The sequence below is a fragment of the Amblyraja radiata genome, chromosome 17 (genome assembly GCF_010909765.2).
Source record: "Amblyraja radiata isolate CabotCenter1 chromosome 17, sAmbRad1.1.pri, whole genome shotgun sequence".
NCBI classification, from domain to species: domain Eukaryota; kingdom Metazoa; phylum Chordata; class Chondrichthyes; order Rajiformes; family Rajidae; genus Amblyraja; species Amblyraja radiata.
The window spans coordinates 28,438,954-28,461,451 of NC_045972.1; the positions used below are offsets into that span (position 1 = coordinate 28,438,954).

The following is a 22,498-nucleotide window of genomic DNA, read 5'->3' on the forward strand; positions in this document are numbered from 1 at the left end:
CAGACCAGTTAGTCTAATATCGGTAGTGGGGAAACTGCTAGAGTCAGTTATTAAAGATGGGATAGCAGCACATTTGGAAAGTGGTGAAATCATTGGACAAAGTCAGCATGGATTTATGAAAGGTAAATCATGTCTGACGAATCTTATAGAATTTTTCGAGGATGTAACTAGTAGAGTGGATAAGGGAGAACCAGTGGATATGTTATATCTGGACTTTCAGAAGGCTTTCGACAAAGTCCCACATAAGAGATTAGTATACAAACGTAAAGCACACGGTATTGGGGGTTCAGTATTGATGTGGATAGAGAACTGGCTGGCAGACAGGAAGCAAAGAGTAGGAGTTAACAGGTCCTTTTCAGAATGGCAGGCAGTGACCAGTGGGGTACCGCAAGGCTCAGTGCTGGGACCCCAGCTATTTACAATATATATTAATGATTTGGATGAGGGAATTGAATGCAACATCTCCAAGTTTGCGGATGACACAAAGCTGGGGGGCAGTGTTAGCTGTGAGGAGGATGCTAGGAGGCTGCAAGATGACTTGGATAGGCTGGGTGAGCGGGCAAATGCATGGCAGATGCAGTATAATGTGGATAAATGTGAGGTTATCCACTTTGGTGGCAAGAACAGGAAAGTAGACTATGGCGAATGTCCAGTCCCTGGAAAACAAGCTGGATGACCTCAGGGCGAGGGTCAGATTCCAGCAGGACATAAGGGACTGCAACATCCTCTGCCTGACTGAAACATGGCTGACCTCGCTGATTCCGGATCAGGTAATCTGCCCAACCGAGTCCTTCACTGTCCACCATGCTGACAGAACAGAAGCATCTGGGAAATCCAAGGGTGGAGGAGTCTGCTTCATGACCAATAACAACTGGTGCAACCCTGGAAATATCAAGATGCTTTCCCGTTCCTGCTCGCCGGACCTGGAGCACCTGTCGGTCTCATGCCGCCCATTCTACCTTCCCCGGGAGTTCGGCTCAGTGATCGTCACAGCCGTCTACATTCCACCGCAGGCGGACACCGACATGGCACTATCGGCCCTACACGATGTGCTATGTCGACATCAAAACAAGTACCCGGATGCGGCTATGGTGGTGGCTGGAGATTTTAATAAATCAAATCTCAAGAAGGTCATGCCTAACTTCTACCAACACATCACGTGTGCCACCAGGGGGGAGAGAACTTTGGACCACTGCTACACACCGTTCAGGAAAGGCTACAAGGCCGTTTCACTCCCTCCCCTAGGAAAATCTGACCACGCTGCCATTTTCCTGTTGCCGGAGTATAAACAGAGGATAGTTCGGGAAGCGGTAGAGACGAGGGACGTAAAGCGGTGGTCCGACCAGTCAGAGGCCATGCTGCAAGATGCACTGAGTGATGTCGACTGGAATATGTTCGAAGCAAGTTCCAGTGACGTCAGTGAGTTCGCGGAAGCAGTCACGGACTTCATCGCAACAGTAACCGGCAACATCGTCCCCACGGTAAGGGTAAGCACCTTTCCGAACCAAAAACCCTGGGGAGACAGGTCTGTTCGTGTGGCCTTGAATGCTCGCACCGCTGCCTACAACTCGGGCCTGGCATCAGGAAACATGGACGTCTACAAGGCAGAGTCCTACCGACTGCGAAGGGCGGTGAAGGACGCAAAGAGGAGGTACAGAGACAAGATGGAGTTACAGATGGAGCAGCAGGACACCAGAAGCCTGTGGCAGGGGCTACGGATTGTAACCAACTACCGGAGCACCCCTCCCTCATCCGCAAGTGCCGGCACCTCCCGAGCTGATGACCTGAACTCCTTTTACGCTCGTTTCGAGAGGGGCAACACCACCCCAGGTCTGCCGACTACCGACAACACCGCCAGCGGGCTGGCTACCGAAGCTGATGGGAGGAATGTGCACACATTCTCGCTGTCCGAGCACGACGTGAGAGCTCTGACACGGGTGAACACGATAAAAGCTGCATGCCCCAATGGCATCTCGGGGCGAGTACTCAAGTCCTGTGCTACGCAGCTAGCTCCAGTGCTCACTACATTATTCAACCTCTCCCTGGACAAGTCCGTGGTCCCTGCCTGCTTCAAAAAATCCATCATTGTACTGGTACCAAAAAATGCCTCCCCAGCCTGTCTGAATGACTACCGTCCGGTGGCCCTTACCTCGGTAGTCATGAAATGCTTTGAGAGACTGGTGAAGAAACACATCTGCGCCTTCCTCCCTCGGAACATGGACCCGTTGCAGTTCGCATACCGTCCGAACAGATCCACGGACGATGCGGTCACCCAGGTCTTGCACACCGCTCTCTCCCATCTGGACAGCCAGAAGGGGGGCTACGTGAGGATGCTGTTCATAGACTACAGTTCAGCCTTCAACACGATAGTCCCCACTAGACTGGCCGGGAAGCTAATGGAATTGGGGCTCAACACCTCCCTGTGTGCCTGGGTCCTGGACTTTCTCACCGCCAGGCCCCAGGTAGTCAAGATGGGAGGGAATACATCGAAGTCCCTCACCCTGAGCACAGGATCGCCTCAGGGTTGCGTCCTCAGCCCCTATATTGTACTCCCTGTACACACGACTGTGTGGCTAGGTTCAGCTCCAACTCAATAATTAAGTTTGCTGATGACACTGTGGTGGTGGGCCTGATCTCAGACAACGACGAGAAGGCCTACCGGGAGGAGGTGGCTGATCTAGCACTCTGGTGCCAGGATAACAGCCTCCTCTTGAACATCAAAAAAACGAAGGAGCTGATCATGGACTTTAGGAGGGCACATCATCCGAGGACGTGCACCCCATTGAGGATAAATGGGGATCCTGTGGATAGGGTGAACTGTTTTAAATATCTGGGAGTCCACATCTCCGAGGATATGACATGGGCATCACACGCCTCAGCACTCGTGAGTAAGGCAAGGCAGCGCCTTTACCACCTCAGGCAATTGAGGAAATTCAGAGTATCTCCGAGGATCCTCCAGTGCTTCTACGCAGCGGCGGTGGAAAGCATCTTGTCCGGGAATATTACCATCTGGTTTGGGAATTGCTCTGCCAAGGACAAGAAGGCTCTGCAGAGAGTAGTGCGGTCGGCCTAACGCACTATGGGAACTTCACTTGCCCCCCTGCAGGAACTATACATCAGGAGGTGCAACTCCAGAGCCAACAATATCATGAGAGACCCCTTCCACCTCTGCAACGGACTGTTCCAGCTGCTACTGTCAGGCAAACGCCTCCGTTGCCATGCGGTGAGAACGGAGAGGTTGAGAAGGAGTTTCTTCCCAGAGGCCATTCGGTCTGTAAACGCCTATCTCACCAGGGACTAACTCTACTGAACGTTTTTCCTTCCATTATTTATTATGTAAAAGAATATGTGTGTTTATGATTGTGTTTATAGTTTGTTTGGTTGTTTGTCTTTTTGCACAAAAGTCCGCGAGCATTGCCACTTTCATTTCACTGCACATCTCGTATGTGTATGTGACAAATAAACTTGACTTGACTTGACTTGACTTGACTTACCTGAATGGTGGCCGATTAGGAAAAGGGGAGATACAACGAGACCTGGGTGTCATGGTACACCAGTCATTGAAAGTAGGCATACAGGTGCAGCAGGCAGTGAAGAAAGCAAATGGTATGTTAGCATTCATAGCAAAAGGATTTGAGTATAGGAGCAGGGAGGTTCTACTGCAGTTGTACAGGGTCTTGGTGAGACCACACCTGGAGTATTGCGTACAGTTTTGGTCTCCTAATCTGAGGAAGAACATTCTTGCCATAGAGGGAGTACAGAGAAGGTTCACCAGACTGATTCCTGGGATGTCAGGACTTTCATATGAAGAAAGACTGGATAGACTTGGCTTGTACTCGCTAGAATTTAGAAGATTGAGGGGGGATCTTATAGAAACTTACAAAATTCTTAAGGGGTTGGACAGGCTAGATACAGGAAGATTGTTCCAGATGTTGGGGAAGTCCAGAACAAGGGGTCACAGTTTAGGGATAAAGGGGAAATCTTTTAGGACTGAGATGAGAAAAACATTTTTTACACAGAGTGGTGTATCTCTGGAATTCTCTGTCACAGAAGGTAGTTGAGGCCAGTTCATTTGCTATATTTAAGAGGGAGTTAGATGTGGCCCTTGTGGCTAAAGGGATCAGGGGGTATGGAGAGAAAGCGGGTACAGGATACTGAGTTGGATGATCAGCCATTATCATATCGGTACAGGTTCGAAGGGCCGAATGGCCTACTCCTGCACCTATTTTTTATGTTTCTACTGACGTAAGGCAAACTGGTCTATAATTCCCCGTTTTATCTCTCCCTCCTTTCTTAAAAAGTGGAGTTACATTAGCTTATGTGAAAGAAGGAGGAATTGAAGGCCATGAAGGACAGGCACAGCAATTGAATTGAGGCCATTATCGATGAGTCGTGATCACATCCGTCCGCGAGGCAGGCCTATGGGCCGATTGGTCTACTCCTTGTCGATCTGAAACAGGGGTCTATGTCCTTTCCCTACACAGACGCTCCTGAACTGTTGAGTTATTCCAGCACCTTGTTTGTAGCTCCTGTGTCTCCGCATTCCCGCTCCTGTCCAACGCTGCTCCGCCCCGCACATCTCCCATTGACAGTACATCCACCATCAGGCCCAAAGATCTTAGAGCAGATCCTGCTCCAAGATCTTTGATCAGGCGCGTCGGCGCTGTTAAGTCACACTTCAAATATGACAGCCCGCCGGCGCCCTCCCCTCCCCTCCAGGCCGGCGCGCTCCAGTCCCGCAACTCGTTGGTCAGATGACCTCCAAGTGTCCAATGGGATGGGATCAATGGCGGCCGGCTAGTTGTGGGGCCCACAGAGTTCCTGGCGCGGTTCGCTGAAGCTTTCCCGAGGGTGGTGGGGCCGTGCTAAGGCCGGGAGTGCGGCCCGGGCAGCGAGCGGTGAGTTTCGTTGGGCGGGCGGCGGCGGCGGCGGCGGCGGCCCGGGGACCGGGGGTGAGCGTGGCCGCACGGTTACTGAGGGGAGGGGGCGGGGTCCCAGATCAGCTGACTGTCAGCGGCCAATGAGCGGCGGGTAATGGCGGCGCTGCCCGGCTCGCGCTCGCTCGCTGCTGCCTCGGGCCCGGCCTCGCGCTGCTCGCCGTTACCCTGGTTACTCGGCCCGGCCCGCCGTTCGCCCGCCCGCCTGCCCACAGGTGAGTCAGCCGCGCCCGGGACTGGCGGAGGCCGGCAGGCAGGTCGGGAGTGGGGGCAGTCGGCGGACCACCATCGCCTTTACTGCCCCCTCCCTCTCCTCTCCCGCTTCAAAATCACAGGCCTGAGGCCCGGGCCTAATATTGGCGCCCCAGACCCTCCGGCTCGCTGCACCGGGGTCGGGGAGTAGGGAGAGCCGGGTCTCGGCTGGAGTTGCAGAGAGCGCCCACGCTCGGTTGGGTTTCTTGTACTCAGATCTGTGATTGAGCGCGGGCCCGCACACACTGATCGGCCGACTGAACCTGGCACTGCCGATCTTCTGCTCCCAGTGCCCGGGGGTCGTAGGAGGCCAGGCCATTCAACCCTGGGCTGGTGCTGATGAATCCGTGGGGTGTTGGTTGAAGTAGGAATATAAATCCTAACGTAGCTCAGGGACCTCTCCATCCTGAGCCTAATTGGTCTGTCTCCTGTACAAACAGATCTGATGATCGTGCAGTGAATTCAAACTTTGCAAGGTGTGAGATTCGCCACCCATGCGACAAATCTCCCACCCCAGGGTTGCAATCAGCCTGAGCGCGGCCTGCCCATTCAAGCAAGGTTAAAGTGTTGTGAAATGCGAAGAGCAAAACATAAAATGCTGGATGAACTCGACAGGATGCTGCCTAATCTGCTGAGTTCCTCCAGCATCTACAGATGCTGCCTGACTTGTTGAGCTGCTTTGTTTTCCTCAAGATCTCGGCTTTTGCAGTTTCATGTGTCTCAATTGAAATAGACAGCATATCTGGAGAAAAAGAATAAAACCCTTCAGAAGGGTCTTGACCTAAAACGTCACCTACTCCTTTTCTCCCGAGATGCTGTCTGACCCGCTGAGTTCCTCCAGCTTTTTGTGCCTATCTTTGGTTTAAACCAGCATCTGCAGCTCCTTTCTAGACCCTATCTGTAGAAAGGAGCTGCAGATGCTGGTTTAAACTTGAAGATAGGCACAAAAAGCTGGAGTAACTCAGCGGGTCAGACAGCTTCTCGTGAGAAAAGGAGTAGGTGACGTTTTGGGTCGAGACCCTTCTTCTGTCTGAAGGGTCTTATTCTTTTTCTCCAGAGATGCTGTCTGATCTGCTGCGATACTCCAGCTTTTATGTTTATCATCTGTCATAGATCTTATTTCATTTGGGAGGGTAAGGGTGGTGTTAGGAAAATCTTTGTAGAAAAATGAACGTATAGTTTGCTACTGGCCATTCTGAAGTTGAATGCTTTGTAGCAAATTTATACATTTTACATACATTAATTATTGAATTGTGACTGGTGCTTGTGAGTACAAGGCAAGTGTTTTGTTCAGGATATTGTTGTAAATCTGGCTGTAACTCAAGAATTATACAGCACAGAAACAGACCTTGGAGTCAACTTGACCACTTCAGCCAAGATGTCTACAGTACCTAGTCCCATTTGGCTGTGTTTGGCCCATATTCCTCTAAATCTTTACAGTCCATATACCTGTATTTTAAACTTTGTCATTGCACCCACTTCTAAAGCATCCTCTAGCAGCTCATTCCGTATACCTACCACCCTCGGTGTTGAAAAAGTTGCCCCTCGGGTTTCCTTTTAAATCTTTTCCTCATCCTTAAATCTGTGTGAAAAAGCTACTTCAGCTTCATCATGTGCCTTCCAGTTTTACACTTTCCTACTCATGGAAGAAGACTGCATTCATCCTTTCTATTCCCCTTACGATTTTGTGAACTTCTATAAGGTCCCCACTCAGTCTCCTATGCTCCAGAGAAAAATGCCTATCCAATCTTTCATAACAAGGCCGCTAGTTCCATTAACATCCATGCAAAACATTTCTGCAACCTTTCTAGCTTGATGTGCAGCCAGAACTGCACAATACTTCAAATATAATTGTAACATGGCATCCATAACTCTTGTACTTAATGCCTTGCCTATGAAAGCAAGCATGCCATATGCCTTTGCTGCACTGTTTACATGTGTCACAATTTTAGGGGAATTATGTACCTGCATCTCTATTCTACAACACTCTCATACTCCTACCATATACTGTGTAAATCCTGCTCTGTTTTAATTTTCCTAAATGCAAGATCTTGCATTTCTCCAAGTTAACTCAAATTTCACTGTACCTTAATTGGTACAAGCGACAATTAAATTGAATCTTGATTCGCGAAATCTTAAATTCCATCTTCCATTCCTTGGCCTGCATTCTTAGTTCCTCTAGGTCCTGCTATAATCGCATAACCTTCTTTACTGTGCCACCTATTTTGGTGTCATTCACAAACTTATTAACCATGCCACCCACATTTTCATTCAAATTGTTCAATCTGAATAGTAATTCAACTCCATCCTCTGACTCCCTTCAGACTAATTTTGGATTCATTTGTCTAGCTCACACTGGATCTAACTTTCTGGACTAGCTTAACGTGTGGGACTGATAATGGTCTTCCTGGAATCTATGGAGACAATGTCAAACAATTATTGGACTATTTTGCATATATCAAAATGTTTTGCTTTTTTGAGCTTTTCATTTTAGCCAGTGAAAAACTAACGGGGGAGGGAAGGGGATCAAATTAGCAATATTTGAATAAAACATGGAGGACTTATTGTAATGGTCTTCACCCCAAATCTCGTTAATTTAGGCACATCAGAGCATCTTCAGATTCTGCAAATGAATGATCGTGTCTCTTGTCATGTAGTTGGTTAGGTTTGTCTCTGGCATGCTTAGTAATAGTGACCATACTGAAGACATCAAGTATTTTGGATTGCTTTACTTAGTGAATAACTGAAATATTTGTTGGACTACTTTATATATTCCTATGTTGATTTGTGTCGATAATCAGTTTTTTTGCCGTGTTAATGAAGACATCTATTTTTTTTTAATACTAGTTATGCTCACTGGTATCTCACTAGATGAGTGGTTTTTAGTTTGCTGAGTACGTAAATGTGTTTCTTGGTGCAATATTGCATTGTAAAATCAGCACTGTCGTGGATTCCATTTCCAGTCTGCACAGATGTACTGATCACATTCATGAGAGGACTGTGGGATTGTAGTTAGTACTCTAAAGCATGTGGGAAACAACCACCGTTTCTAATTTCTATGTTTCTATGTACCCGCATCTTGTAACTGTCCACTGACTCCTGTTTGTATGTAAGGAAGGAGAGAATGTGAATGTAACATAATGTACCCACATAGCCTGTCAGTGATTACTGTCATGAATGGGTTTGAAAATAAGCTGTTGATCAGGATATCTGATGGTGATTTGGAACTCTTAAGAATGTTGGAACTCGACCGTTCAAAGGACATCTCCGAAGAATCCATGTAGAACACCTATCAATTCTGAAGCAGGGTCCCAACCCAAAATGTCACCAGTCCATTCACTCCAGAAATGCTGTCTGACCCACTGAATTACTCCAGCATTTGGTGTTCCTTGTGTGTCCACAATCCTTACGCAAGTAGGTGACAAAGTAATTCAGCCACCATGGTGAAGATCTTAAAATGTGTACTGACAAACGTTCGGTTGAAAATCAGCAGTGGCCTCTCCATTTGTCTTGAGTTGTACGCTCTGATCACATACTTGGCCCATGACTTATTCTGTTCCATGTTTGCTTACAGCTTCTTAAAATTGCCTTTGCTTTCCTCTCCCCGCTGCCCAATCTCTACTTTTGTTTAAGATGCTTGATTGTTTTAAGTTATTTTTTGGGGGATATGGGCATTGATAACAAGGCCAATGTTTATTGTCTGTCCCATCTTGTCTCTGAGGTAGTGTTGCTGAGCCTCTGCCCTAAACTGCTGCAGTCCTTTTGGTGAAGGTATGCCCGCAATGCTGCTTGGGAAGGGAGCTCCAGGATTTGCACTTGCACTGAAGGAGGAATGGCAATACATTGTGAAGTCTGTACGGTGTGAGACTTGGAGGGAAACCTGCAAGTGATGGTCTCACAAGAGGATGCAGATGCTTCAGTCCAGAGCAACAAACAAATCTTCATTCTCAATCCTGATGTAGCGTCTGCACCCGAAACAAATAAATTACCCACTACTCTTCCCTACATATGCTGATCAACCTGCTGTTCCTTCAGCAGATTGCTTGTTGCCTGCAGGTTCCCCTATGCCTGCAGTCCTTTGTCCTCTTTAATGGCCAGTGCCATAGGTTTGGGAGATGTTGTTGAAATAGCCTGGGCAAATAATAACAGTTCCTTTTGTGACTAATGCCAGCTGCCCTGGCAATGGATGGAAGAGAATGGAATGACAATCAACTGATCTGCTTTGCTGCAGATGATGCTGACTGTTGTTCAAGCTGGCCTCATTCAGGTATTCCTTTACATTCCTGCTTTCCCTTTTCGAGGATGCAAAAGCTGTGTAGTGTCACAAGGTAAGATACCTACTGATGAATGCCCCAGTCCCTGATCTCCTCTTGCAGCTTGTCTGCTATCCTAAACCAACCAACCTTCCTTCCACCTCTGGTCACAGAGGCTTCAGAGTGGACCATCTGAATTTAAACCACAGTCACAGAGTGAGGCCCAACGCAAATGGGGGGAACAGCACTTCATATTTTGCTTGGGCAGCTTGCTATCCAGCAGTATGAATATTGACCTCTAACTTCAAGTAAACCCTTTCACCCTCTCTCCATCCCTCTCCCGCCCTAGTTCTCCGACAAGTTTGACTGTCTTGATTAAATTTTATGTTGTATGCCTCATCGTCACCTTCCCCTAGCTAACAATGATCTATTGTACATTTTCTTTGATATTTGTCTATTTGATCTCTCGTTTTCACACCTTACCCCTCCATATATCTCGTTTCCTTCTCTCCTGACTCTCAGTCTGAAGAAGGGTCTCGACCCGAAACGTCACCCATTCCTTCTATCCAGAGATGCTGCCTGTCCCGCTGTTTTGTGTCTATCTTCATTATTTTCCCATGTTGCTCTCCCCACTCCTCGAAGTTGTAATCCATCCCGTCTTAGAGGATCAAGCAGGCGGCTCACCGCCACCAGTTAGGAATTGGCCATAAATGGACCCCCACCTCCAAAAACTCTTAATATAAATTAAAAATCTCTCCCACAGATCAAATCCTGTAGCTCATTAAATATTACCTATTACAAGAATGCCGATTGATGGGCCAGATTGTTGATGAATGATTTTTCAGAGAGAAATACAGATCAATGTGCAGCGTGGCACTAGACCCTGGCTAGCCAACTCAGTTCCATCCGGACCAGATCTCATGCACCTGGTTCAGTTCAGCTATCAAATAAAAAATAAATGCCAGAGCTTGGATTGGATAAATGCATACAGACAGAACACTCTGGTATGATATGGCTGAGCACCCGCAAACAGCGTGCAGGTAGCACATGAAGTGGTTCTTGTTCTGCTGTGTGTAGCCTCAATTCAGAATCTGGCTGCTCGGCTCCATTCCTTTTGTGCCAGGTTTGGGTCGGGTGTCAAACTTATTGCAAGTCCTCTGGCTTGGATTGATAGATGTGCCTAGGTCAGTATTTGCCAAACCAGATTTACTTGATATAGAGTATTGCAGCATGATTATGGAGTCTATACCTTTATACGTGTGTACGGGTGATAAGATTATTTTCATTTAAGTATGATGTGGCATAGTCAAACTTTCAAAACTAAAAAAATTACAATAAGTAATTGATCTATGCAGACCTTAAGAACATAGGGAAAAAAGGAGCAGAAGTAGGCCACTTGGCCCTTCACAATTGCCTCCTTATTGGTAATCTTGGCTGATCTGTCACAGGGCTCATCTCAATTTACACCCTATGGGCTTAAATTCCTAATCTTTCGAAAAATATATCTCTAAATGCCCCCAATGATCTAGTATCTACAACTCTGATGTGGGGTATTCCAGAGATTCACTGCTCTGTGCAAGTAATTCCCATGAAACTCATTTTAGTTTGCCCTTAGTGTAAACATTCTACATCTACTCTGTCCCCATATGTATGTTTCGATAAGCTCATTTCTCGTATTTCTGAACTCGAGAATCAATCAAATTTTGTGAGCTGCCAACCATCTCCTCCAGGTATTAGCCTGGTGCATCACGTTTGGACTACTTCCAATGCCAATTTATCCTTCACAAATAAGGGGACTTCACAGTATTCCAGGTGTCGCCTCGTCAGTACTGTATACGAATGGAACAGTACCTATCCTATTTATAAACCCCAAACCATTTGCAATAAAGGTGAAATGCAATTTGCCCTTTCAACTACTTGCTGCATACGGGTGCTAACGTTTTATGATTTATGTGCAAGAATATTTAGATATGCATTGAAGGAGGATGGGTAATGGTTCTGTGAGAATCGGTGCTGGAATAACTAATGGTCACAATTACATTAAAGCCAGTTTGGATAGAGAATGGTCAGTTTGGAGAAGGACAGTAACAAATTACAGGAGAACTTTATAAACTTGCAGAATAAGCAAAGAATTGGCAAATGAAATTCAACACGTAAATAGGAGATGTTACATTTTGATAGGAAGAGCAGGGAGATCGTTTATTGAGAGATGAAAATCTAGGATGGCGTAGAGGAATGTGGAGATCTTGGAATCAAATACACCAATCACTAAAATATGTGCCACAGGTTTGCAAGCCTAAGGAAAAAGCAAAACAAGATCTAGAGTTTATTTCTATCGTCATAAAATGGAAAAGTATGGAATTTGTGCCAAATTGAGACATGAGACTGCAGATGCTCGAATCTGGAATAATTGTGCTAAACCTGTATTCCTTGGTTGGACTGCAAATGCTTTAAACAATTATGATATAAAGGTGCCAGAGAGGGTGCAGACATTTACAGGATGATATCAGAATTGTGAAGACATACATATCAGGAAAGGCTGAGGTGTGATTCAGTACAGGTTTATCAGAGGTGAAGGTTTTGAATACAATTTTTATTTGTAAGTTAAAGCATAACAGAAGTCCATCAACACAAGATGCCCATGACAAAATTCAATGTAATTTTCTCCCAGAAGAAATGAGCGATGCAAATAGTGCAGATGAGTTTAAGGGAAGATTACACAAGCATACGAGGGAAAAGGAAATTGAGAGTTCTGCTGACAGATTCAGATGAGGAAGAATGGGAGAAGGGTCAAGTGGAGATTAAAATTGGCATTGATAGGATTAATATTTGGTTTGTTTCTGTGCCATAATGTAATCTTATTCATTATCGTAGAACTGCTACCTCACTGGAGGAGGCCATAATTCTCATTGAGTCAATGCTGACTTCATGACGACCAATCTTACCTGTCCCATTCTAGTACTCTCTTTCTGCAGCTCTAAATTATTCCTGAGTGCCTCACCAGTTTCCTTTTACAGCACTAATTCATCCTGTTTCTACCATCCTGACAAACAGTGAATTCCAGATTCTATCTCTTAACGTTTTAGTTTTATCTCTCATGTCATTTGTCCAGAATAGTAAGCGTGTGACTGGTCCTTGTACTGCCTCTCTCTGTTTATCAACTCTCTCAATCTCTTTGACTTTCAAGAAGAATAGCAGCATTTCTATTCTAACCCAATAACTGAAATCCTTCGAATTTAGAAACTGTTCTGGTAAATCTTTGGAGATGTGGAGCATCTCAAGGGATGTTGCCTGACCCGCTGACTTCCTCCTGCACTTTGTGTCTTTTTGGTAAAATTTAAAAAATCAAACAGAATTGGATGCAATACTCCACCTGTGACCTCAACAATGTTTTCTGCAGGTTCAACTGGTTTCCCTGATTTAATGCTTCCAATTCCGATTTAAAGGATCCCATTTGACATTTATTGGTCTAGCAAACTATGAGTAGGAAAGAACTGCAGATGCTGGTTTATATCAAAGGTAGACACAAAATGCTGGGAGTGACTCAGCGGGACAGGCAGCATCTCTGGAGAGAAGGAATGTTTCTACCAACCCGAAACGTCACCCATTCCTGCTCTCCAGAGATGCTGCCCGTCCCGCTGAGTTACTCCAGCATTTTGTGTCTACCTAACAATCTATGACCAAGTTCGTCCTCGAGATGTAGTTTTAACTACTTTTGCCATACTGAGTGCCTTTAAGCCTGGAAATCAAGGCAGGGATTGCTAGATATATTTAGCTTCTCAAGCAGCACCTCAGAGGGAAAAATAGAGTTAATGTTTTTATGGGTCAGTGGCTTCAAGTTAATGTTGCCATCCTGAATGCTGCTTCTCTGCTTTGAGTTGTCATGAGCCAGATGTTCCCATGAGTGCTGTAATTCCGATCAGTTGCCAGTTTGCAATTCATTTTTTTTGTTCTTTGTGCTGCTTCAAACTTTCTCCATCTTTTAGTTTTAAAGATACAGTGTGGAAACAGCCCCTTCAGCCCACCGTCCAACCTTACTGAACGTTATTAAAATCCAAATGTTTAATATCTAGTTTACCTTTTTAGTCAGTTAAAATAATTCAATAAGATTTAGTTGAAGAAATCTGTTGACAAACATTAATATTTTTGTAATTTTTTCCCCATGGCGTAAATCAATGAATCAAGTGCCAGTGTAAGAACAGCAACAGAGGGATTGGCAAGCTTAAGGAAAATAATGTGTGGGCAATGAAGTCTGTCGTTGCTAACAATACCCACAGCCCAAGTGATTTTTAAATGATCCAATTTGGATTTCAATGCAGACTTCATTGCCCACACATTATTTTCCTTAAGGTTGGTCAAAAAGTATGTTTGAGCTTTTATGTTGCAGACGGTAAAGATGTTCCTATGATAGAGAGCTGCAAGAACTTTTGATACATTATATCTGATATATTTAAAATATTACATCTTGCTCTTTGGATCCTAAAACTTTCCCGCAGGGTTTCTACAGGTATTGTAGACTGATCAATTGAGATAAATAGCTGTTGTTTATTCAAAGGTAGACACAAAATGCTGGAATAACTCAGCGGGACATTCCTTCACCCATCTCTTCTCTCCAGTGATGCTGCCTGCATTTTGTGTCTACCTTTGATTCCAGCATTTTGTGTCTACCTTTGATTTAAACCAGCATCTGCAGTTCTTTCCTACCTGTTATTTATTCAAATCCACCATTTATGCAGAACTTCCATCCTTACCAGTGAGAGACTTGAGATTTGTAATGCCCCTCCCATTCCGAATCCGACCTTTCTGTCCTGGGCCTCCTCATGGCCAGAGTGAGTCCCACCGCAAATTGGAGGAGCAACACCTCATATTTCGCTTGGGTAGTTTACACCCCAGCGGTATGAGCATTGACTTCTCCAATTTCAGGTAGTCCTTGCTTTCTCCCTCCTTCCCCTCCCCTTCCCAGCTCTCCCACAACCTACTGTCTCCGCCTCTTACTTTCTACTTCCTGCCCCAACCCCACATCAGTCTCAAGAAGGGTCTCGACCCGAAACGTCACCTATTCCTTTGCTCCATAGATGCTGTCTCACCCGCTGAGTTTCTCCAGCATTTTTGCCTTCGATTTTTCCAGCATCTGCAGTTCTTTCTTAAACATATTCCTTTTGAGATCATTCCTAGTGTTTAGAGACTCGCCCGTTGTGCTGACTGAGGCCTGTTAAATTGATGCAGAGTGGTGGCGCTCTCAGTGCTTGTGTTGCAACCAAGCCTTCTAGCAACAATATAGTCATAGAATTGTACAGCATGGAAACGGGTCCTTCAGCCCAACTCATCCATGGTGACTAATGTGCCTTCCAGAGCTAGACTAACTTTCCTGCATTTGGCCCATAACCCTCTAAATCTTTCCTATCCATGCCTAGGTAGTCTGTTTTCAGCAGGATAGATACACTCCTAGTTAATATTTAAGCTTGTTCCCTAGGGAGAATCTATTGCAAACATACTGTGTCCGTGCTCCTGTCCCCTCGTTGTAGTTATTCATGGAATGCGAGCCTTGCTAATTATTGAAGGTAGCGACCGTTTCTATTTTGAAGGTTCTAGTTTGGTGCTGTTGGGAAGGGAGATTGGGATTTGCACCCAGCGATTAAGAAGTCATGATTGTGTTTAACGTGGGATCATCACCACGTACAGCTACCCATGTACCTGCCACCTGCTTTCATGGTGGTAAAGGTCGTGGGTTTGAGAGGTGCTATTGACGATGTCTCTTGATTTGCCAACAATTTAAGTCAAGATTTTGTTATTCCATTAATCCTTGTTCTTTAATTCAGCACTTGGGACTCCCTCCAGTCTGGTGGCTGCTGAGGCTTAGGTTACTGCTGCTGCTCTTTCCAGTTGCTTGTTCATCCTGCTGGCCGATTCTATGTTGAAATGTCTCAACTTTTTAATTTTGTACCATGGAAAATGCACAATCTTATGGCTCAAATTTAGATGTATCGAATATCGCCACAGACTCAGGTGGCATTTTGTTTGTTGAAACTGGTAATGTGCTGTATAAGGGAAAACATACTCACAAACTATTTTCTTACAACAGAATAACATTATTCTCCATGGATGTCCCTGATAGTCCTGATTGCGACCCCCATTCCCCAGAGGACCAGCTTTCTGATGATGATGACTTGTTGCTTGAGGGAGGGCATGAAAACGATGAAGAGGAGGATATAGACAAACACTCGGACAATGAGGGAGAAGGCTTGGATTCTGAGGACAATGACCGCTGCAGTGATGCAGGGATTCACAGTACAGGGGAGCCTGACCATGATGTGGAAATACACGAATCAGAGGTGGAAGAGGATGAGGAAAAGCTGAGAGAGGAAGGTGATTACAGTGAGGAAAGTGGAAATGATGGTGATAATGAGGAGCGGCCAAACACAGAATCTGACCGTGACAATGTCGCAAGCCCAAAAAGAACTTGTGGTGCTGAGCGAACTGAAAAAAGCACTTCTGAGAAACAGGATTTACGAGCTGATGAGGAAACTGTGAATGATTCTAAGGATGAAGCATCTTCTGTCATCAGGGACCTAGATGAGCATGAGCTGGACTATGATGAAGAGGTTCCTGAAGAGCAGCCAGGGGCTGTAATAGAAGACAGCGAGAAACAAAGCACGGAGGAGAAAAGCAGCGACTCGCCAAAGGAGGGGGAAATTGATAAAAGTCAACTCGAGGAGCGGAACTCTGAAAGAGACAGAAAAGATGCATTTTGTGAGAGGAAAAAGGATGAAGATGATGGGGAGCTTGATGAAGGAGAAGTTGAGGTATGAACTTCAAATTGCTCTCTGATGTAGTGTGCTTTGTAATGATTTAAGCCTTGCTCTAACTGCATTATTCCATTTCTCTCCTTTTTGAGCTTGCAGGGAATTAGCACAGCCCAATTTGTGTATGATACCGCAAAGGTAGTGGGAACTCTACTCTGCATTTAACCCACGTTATAAAGAAAATTGGAACAAGACAAAATGTTTGCTTCTCCCACATGATTGCAATTGAATATGGTTTGATTTGGCAGCATATTCACCAAAGATGTCATGCATATCTCTTCACCAATACTTTTGCCATTGGGTTATCTACAATATTACAAGTGTATTGTTCATTAGTGTGTTTAGATTTACCCTTTTGCCATTTTTAATCATCTTACTTTGTTTTTGTACTGTGAACATATTGCCCATTGCCCTGATTTCCCTGTTCACACGCTCCTGTTCTTATTTCAGTCCTCTCTTCCCTCTCCCTCTGCACCCTGTGTTGGTTCCTCGCCCCTGTCATTAAAATGTAAACTCTCTCTAACATCACTTGTAAACCTCTGCGAGGACAACAGTTGCTGTAAGCCATCATATGTGCAAGCCACGGCTTCACCAACCTGCACCAGTGTCACAGGAATCGAAATCCTTCCTTTTTGCACCATCTCTTCAGCCACACGTTCATCTGGTCAATTCTTCTGTTCCTATAGTCACTAGCACATGACACTGCAAGTGATCCTGGAATTGGTATCTTTAAGGATTTGATGTTTACCCTCCACCGATACCATTAAGAACAACAAGCATTGAAGCTTCCTATCAGATGTACCTACATACAAAGCAGTTCAAGGTCGTATTAGAAAGCTAGAATGGAGAAATCTAAGAGAAAAATAGAATTTCCAAAATCAAGAACCATTGATGCTACAGCATGTCTATGTCTGTCATCTGTGTGCAAGGAACTGGGAAGCCCAGATTGGTCTAACCCACCATGGCACTATAAACTAGATGTCATGGTCCTACTAGACAATTAGTGAAGAACATCACCATAATCCTTGATTCATGTCTGCGACTGCAGAATATCTGTTTTCTCCCTATATCTACAGCTCGCACACTTTCTTTCCCCCCCACCCCCACCTCCTGTGCACCAGAGATGTTTATGGTGCCACCAACCAAGCTCTTACTGCATTACCCTGAAGCCATCATCCCCAATAGCACCTAAAACAGAGATATATCTGCACTGACTGAAGGGTTCCAACCTGAAACGTCACTTGTCCATTCCCTCCAGAGGCTGTCTGACCCGCTGAGTTCTTCCAGCACTGTCTTTTGCTCTACACTACCTGCCTTCCATCATTCTGTCAGGCGGCCAGGTATTCCCTTCCTGTGTGTGCGCATTCTTTTACTGCACTGTGACCACCTCACTAAATGTGTTATTCAGGTACATCTCTACATCGTGGATTGTCCACACTGAATACATTTACAGCACTAGCTCCATAATGTGCTTAACCAGTAGCTGCAGGTAGATGCTCTGCCTGCCTTTGTGGTTGCTGTGGACCATGGCGGTGTCCCTGCTCTCCTGCATGGCACAAGGTGAGCACTTCAAGGGTCGGAGCTCTCCTTCCATCAATTACCCTTAAATTAAGCTTCATAATTAAAGAAAGATAGTTACATTAGAAACTTTCTTTCATTCCATGCACTACTTATTGTAATGAAAAGTCTTTGCATAAAGCTAACGAACCATAGAACTTGTAGGACATGCCTAATGTGTAAGAAAGAACTGCAGATGCTGGTTTAAATTGAAGGTAGACACAAAATGCTGGAATAACTCAGCAGGTGAGGCAGCATCTCTGGAGGAAAGGAATGGTCTGAAGAAGGGTCTCGACGTGAAATGTCACCCATTCCTTCTCTCCAGAGATGCTGCCTGACCCGCTGAGTTACTCCAGCATTTTGTGTCTACCTTGTAGGAAATACCTGCCTGATTTTCATTCCCATTCCTATCTTTCCTGAGCCCAGGTACGTACTCGGGGATATTTAGTGACCAATTCTTTTTTTTGGATTTTGGATTGCAATATTTTCTACAACGAGCAGATGATCGATTGTGTTGGAAAGAACTGCAGATGCTGCTTTAAATAGAAGGTAGACACAAAATGCTGGAGTAACTCAGCGGGTCAGGCAGCATCTCTGGAGGCAGTGGGGTGTCAAATGGGATAGTCGAGGACGGAGTTAAAGGGAAAGAGAGTAAAGGGATGGTTAATGACCCCAGAATTAATGGAAAAGGAAGCTCACAAAGGGATAGGAGCGTATGGCCAAGTGTAATAAGGATCGATGTGAAAGGTGAGATGCGTAAGGAATTAAAAGTATTGTATATGAATGCGCGAAGTATAAGAAGTAAAGTAGATGAGCTTGAGGCTCAGTTAGAGGTTGGTAGATATGACATTGTTGGGATTACTGAGAGGTGGCTGCAGGAGGATCGGGCCTGGGAACTTAATATTCAGGGTTATACATCCTATAGAAAGGACAGGCAGGTGGGCAGAGGAGGGGGGATAGCTCTGCTGGTGTGGGATGGAATTCAGTCCCTTGCGAGGGACTGGCGAGGTAGAGTCACTGTGGATTGAGTTGAGGAATTGTAAAGGCAAGAAGACACTAATTGGTATTATCTACAGACCCCCAAATAGTAGCCCAGATGTAGGGTGTAAGTTGCAGCAGGAGTTAAAACTGGCATGTAACAAAGGTAATGCCACTGTGGTGATGGGGGATTTCAATATGCAGGTAGACTGGGAAAATCAGGCTGGTTCAGGACCCAAGAAAGAGAGTTTGTAGAATGCCTCCGAGATGGATTCTTAGAGCAGCTTGTAATGGAGCCGACGAGAGAAAATGCAATACTGGATTTAGTGTTGTCCAATGAACCAGATATGATAATCGAACTCGAGGTAAAGGAACCGCTTGGACAGAGCTCGAAATTAGCGGTTGACCGGGTGCCAATGGCAACTTACAGTCCCGCCGGGCAACCTAAAAGTCATGCGATTTTGCCCGGCTTGGCAAGCAACCGGGACACCCGCCCGCCATCCGTGTCTGGGTCTCGGCTTTCCGCTTGACGCTAGCTCTCGGGTCTCCGCTCGGCACGGCCGGCCGCCGAGCACATCATCGGCCGTGGTTGTGCGCATGTGCGGCCCTGCACATGAGCACTGCCACGGCAACTGGTCGGCGTCGGCCACTTTCTCCCTCCCTTTGCATTGTGGGAGTTCTGGCCGCCATTGCTGTCCGGTCGCTGCCTCACCGCGACCACTGAAAACAACACAGAATCACTCCCTGGAGCTGCAGTAACTGCAGTTACTCCCTGGAGTAACTCTTGCTTCTTGGTTTCCTGGTCCTCCAAAAATATTCGAAATGGAATTTAAACTGGTGGACCCACCACCACCAAACTACAAACTCTGAAAAATAACAGTCTATTGCATTTTATCTGTTTATTTATTGTGTATATATATGGTCTATAGTATATAGACACACTGAACTTTTATCTCCTGTTCTGTATTATGTTTACATATTCTGTTGTGCTGCAGCAAGCAAAAATTCCATTGCCGTATCTGGGACACATGACAATAAAACTCTCTTGACTCTTGACTTGGACTTATGCAAAAAAGGGTTCTTCGGGGGGAAAAAAAGCTGCCTTAAATTTAGTTGCGTCTGGTTGGTGAAGACTATTCCATGCTTTAATTGTGCGGGGGAACTCCATGGAGCAGCCAGCATCTCTGGATAGAAAAAAATATGTGACGTTTCGGGTAGAAACCCTTCTTTATATTTCCTCTTGTTTTAGTGTTTTTAGTTTAATTTAAAGATACAGCGTGGAAACAGGCCCTTCGGCCCACCGATCACCTGTACTCTAGTTCTATCCCACATATTGGCGACATAAGTCGAGAGCGTTTAATTCTCTCACGTCCCAGTTAGAACAATGAAATCCTTACTTGCAGCAGCACAACAGAATATGTAAACATAATACTCTGTAAACAATGTTATAAACGAGAAAACAAAACTCCATGCAGACAGCACCCATAATAAGGATCAATTCCGGGTCTCTGGCAATTTTAGGCAGCAAATTTATGGCCAGTGTACTGCCCCAATAGCCTTGAACTGAATTAAAACATACAGTAGCTGTAAAGGAGGACATAGTGTCACATAGAGATTTAAGACTGAAAATGGATAGTTTCTTTTGTTTTAGCAACCAAAGTTATCAACGTATAATTTTTTGTGTGTTGGAAAATAAAATATAGTGGCATAGCTGGTGGACTTGCTGCCTCACACGCCAGAGATCTGTGTTTGATCCTGTTCTCGGGCACTGTCTGTGTTGAATTTGCACATTCTCCCTGCAAGCATGTGGGTTTCCTCCCACATCCCAAAGACGCATTGGCTTTGTAGGTTAACTTGTCTCTGTAAAATTGCCCCTAATGTGCAGGGAGTAGGTGAGGAAAGTGGGATAACAGAACATGTGTGAATGGGTAGACAAAAATGCTGGAGAAATTCAGTAGGTGAGGCAGCATCTATGGAGTGAAGGAAATAGGCGACGTTTTGGGTCGAGATGCTTCTTCAGACTGATGTCGGGAGGGGTGGGGGGCGGGAAAAATAAAGGAAGCGGCAGAGACAGTAGGCTGTGGGAGAGCTGGGAATGGGAGGGGAAGGATGGAGAAAGCAAGGGCTATCTGAAATTGGAGAAGCCAATGTTCATACCGCTGGGTGTAAACTACCCAAACAAAATATGAGGTGCTGTTCCTCCAGTTTGCGGTGGGCCATGGAGGAGGCCCAGGACAGAAAGGTCGGATTCGGAATGGGAGGGGGAGTTGAAGTGCTGAGCCACTGGGAGATCAGGTTGGTTATTGCGAACTGAGTGGAGGTGTTGCGCGAAGCGATCGCCAAGCCTGCACTTGGTCTCACCGTGGTTGATCATACGCTGAATACCCATATTTTTGTTTGGAAGTGGAGATAATAGATAAGAGATAATAGAAATTGCATTCATTGCAACGTGTAAAAAGAGATGAGATACAGTATTGTAATTTTGCTGCATGTCATTGTGGTATATATCATGTCTTGATTGGTGAATATGTTTAGTTTGTGACTTTATTTGAAGCAGAAATAATATGTGAATGCTTCATTGACCATAATTCCGACTGGTAACTATGCACTTCGTCCGAGCACATTATTGCACGCGTCATGCAAGCCGTCTTAAATGACCACCTAAACTGTCATTTGGCAGCCTAAAAAGTTGCCGAGGTTGCCGGCTGGCAACAGAGAAAAAAAGTTAAGCGAGAGCCCTGCTTGGAGGTAGTGATGATAATATGATTAGTTTTAATCTGCAATTTGAGAAGGAAAACGTTAAATCGGAAGTGTAAGTGATGCAGTTGAACAAAGGGGACTATGAAGGCATGAGAGGGGAGCTGGCCAAGGTAGACTGGAAAGGGATCCTAGCAGGAATAACGGTGGAACAGCAATGGCAGGAATTTCTGGGCATAATCCGGAAGACGCAGGATCATTTCATTCCAAAAAGGAAGAAAGATTCTAAGGGGAGTAGGAGGCAACCGTGGCTGACAAGAGAAGTTGGGGATAGAATAAAACTAAAAGAAAAGATGTATAACACAGCAAAGAGTAGCCGGAAGCCAGAGGATTGGGAAACTTTCATAGGACAACATAAGGAAACAATACGGGCTGAAAAGATGAAGTACGAAGGGAAGCTGGCCAGGAATATAAAGAAGGACAGTAAAAGCTTCTTTAGATATGTTACGGGAAAAAGAGTAGCAAAGTCAAATGTGGGTCCCTTGAAGGCAGACACGGGTGAAATTATTATGGGCAACAAGGAAATGGCAGAAGAGTTGAATAGGTACTTCGGATCTGTCTTCACTAAGGAAGACACAAACAATCTCCCAGATGTACTGGAGGGCAGAGGATCTAAGGGGGTAGAGGAACTGAAATAAATTTTCATTAGGCGAGAAATAGTATTGGGTAGGCTAATGGATGATAAAAGGATGATAAATCCCCTGGACCTGATGGTCTGCATCCCAGGGTCCTCAGGGAGGTGGCTCTAGAAATAGTGGACGCATTGGTGATCATTTTCCAATGTTCAATAGATTCAGGATCAATTTCTGTGGATTGGAGGATAGCTAATGTTATCCCACTTTTCAAGAAAGGAGCGAGAGAGAAAATGGGGAATTTCAGACCAGTTAGCCTGACTTTGGTGGTGGGAAAGATGCTGGAGTCAATTATTAGAGAGGTAATAATGGGGCATTTGGATAGCAGT

General features: G+C 45.3%; 1 protein-coding gene across 7 annotated transcripts in view; it reads left to right on the top strand.

Moving 5' to 3' along the window:
- The first annotated feature begins 4,785 nt into the window (after positions 1-4,785).
- Positions 4,786-22,498, top strand: part of zc3h18 (zinc finger CCCH-type containing 18) — a 114,119-nt gene continuing 96,406 nt past the window's right edge. For 6 of the 7 annotated variants that reach the window (XM_033035929.1, XM_033035931.1, XM_033035933.1 and 3 more), the window contains exons 1-2: positions 5,021-5,152; positions 15,525-16,245. In XM_033035929.1, the coding sequence (XP_032891820.1) occupies positions 15,541-16,245 (705 nt within the window). In that variant the 5' untranslated portion in view covers positions 5,021-5,152; positions 15,525-15,540. Of the gene's footprint in view, positions 4,899-5,020; positions 5,153-15,524; positions 16,246-22,498 lie in introns of those variants that run through there. The other variant, XM_033035930.1, reaches the window with a different exon arrangement.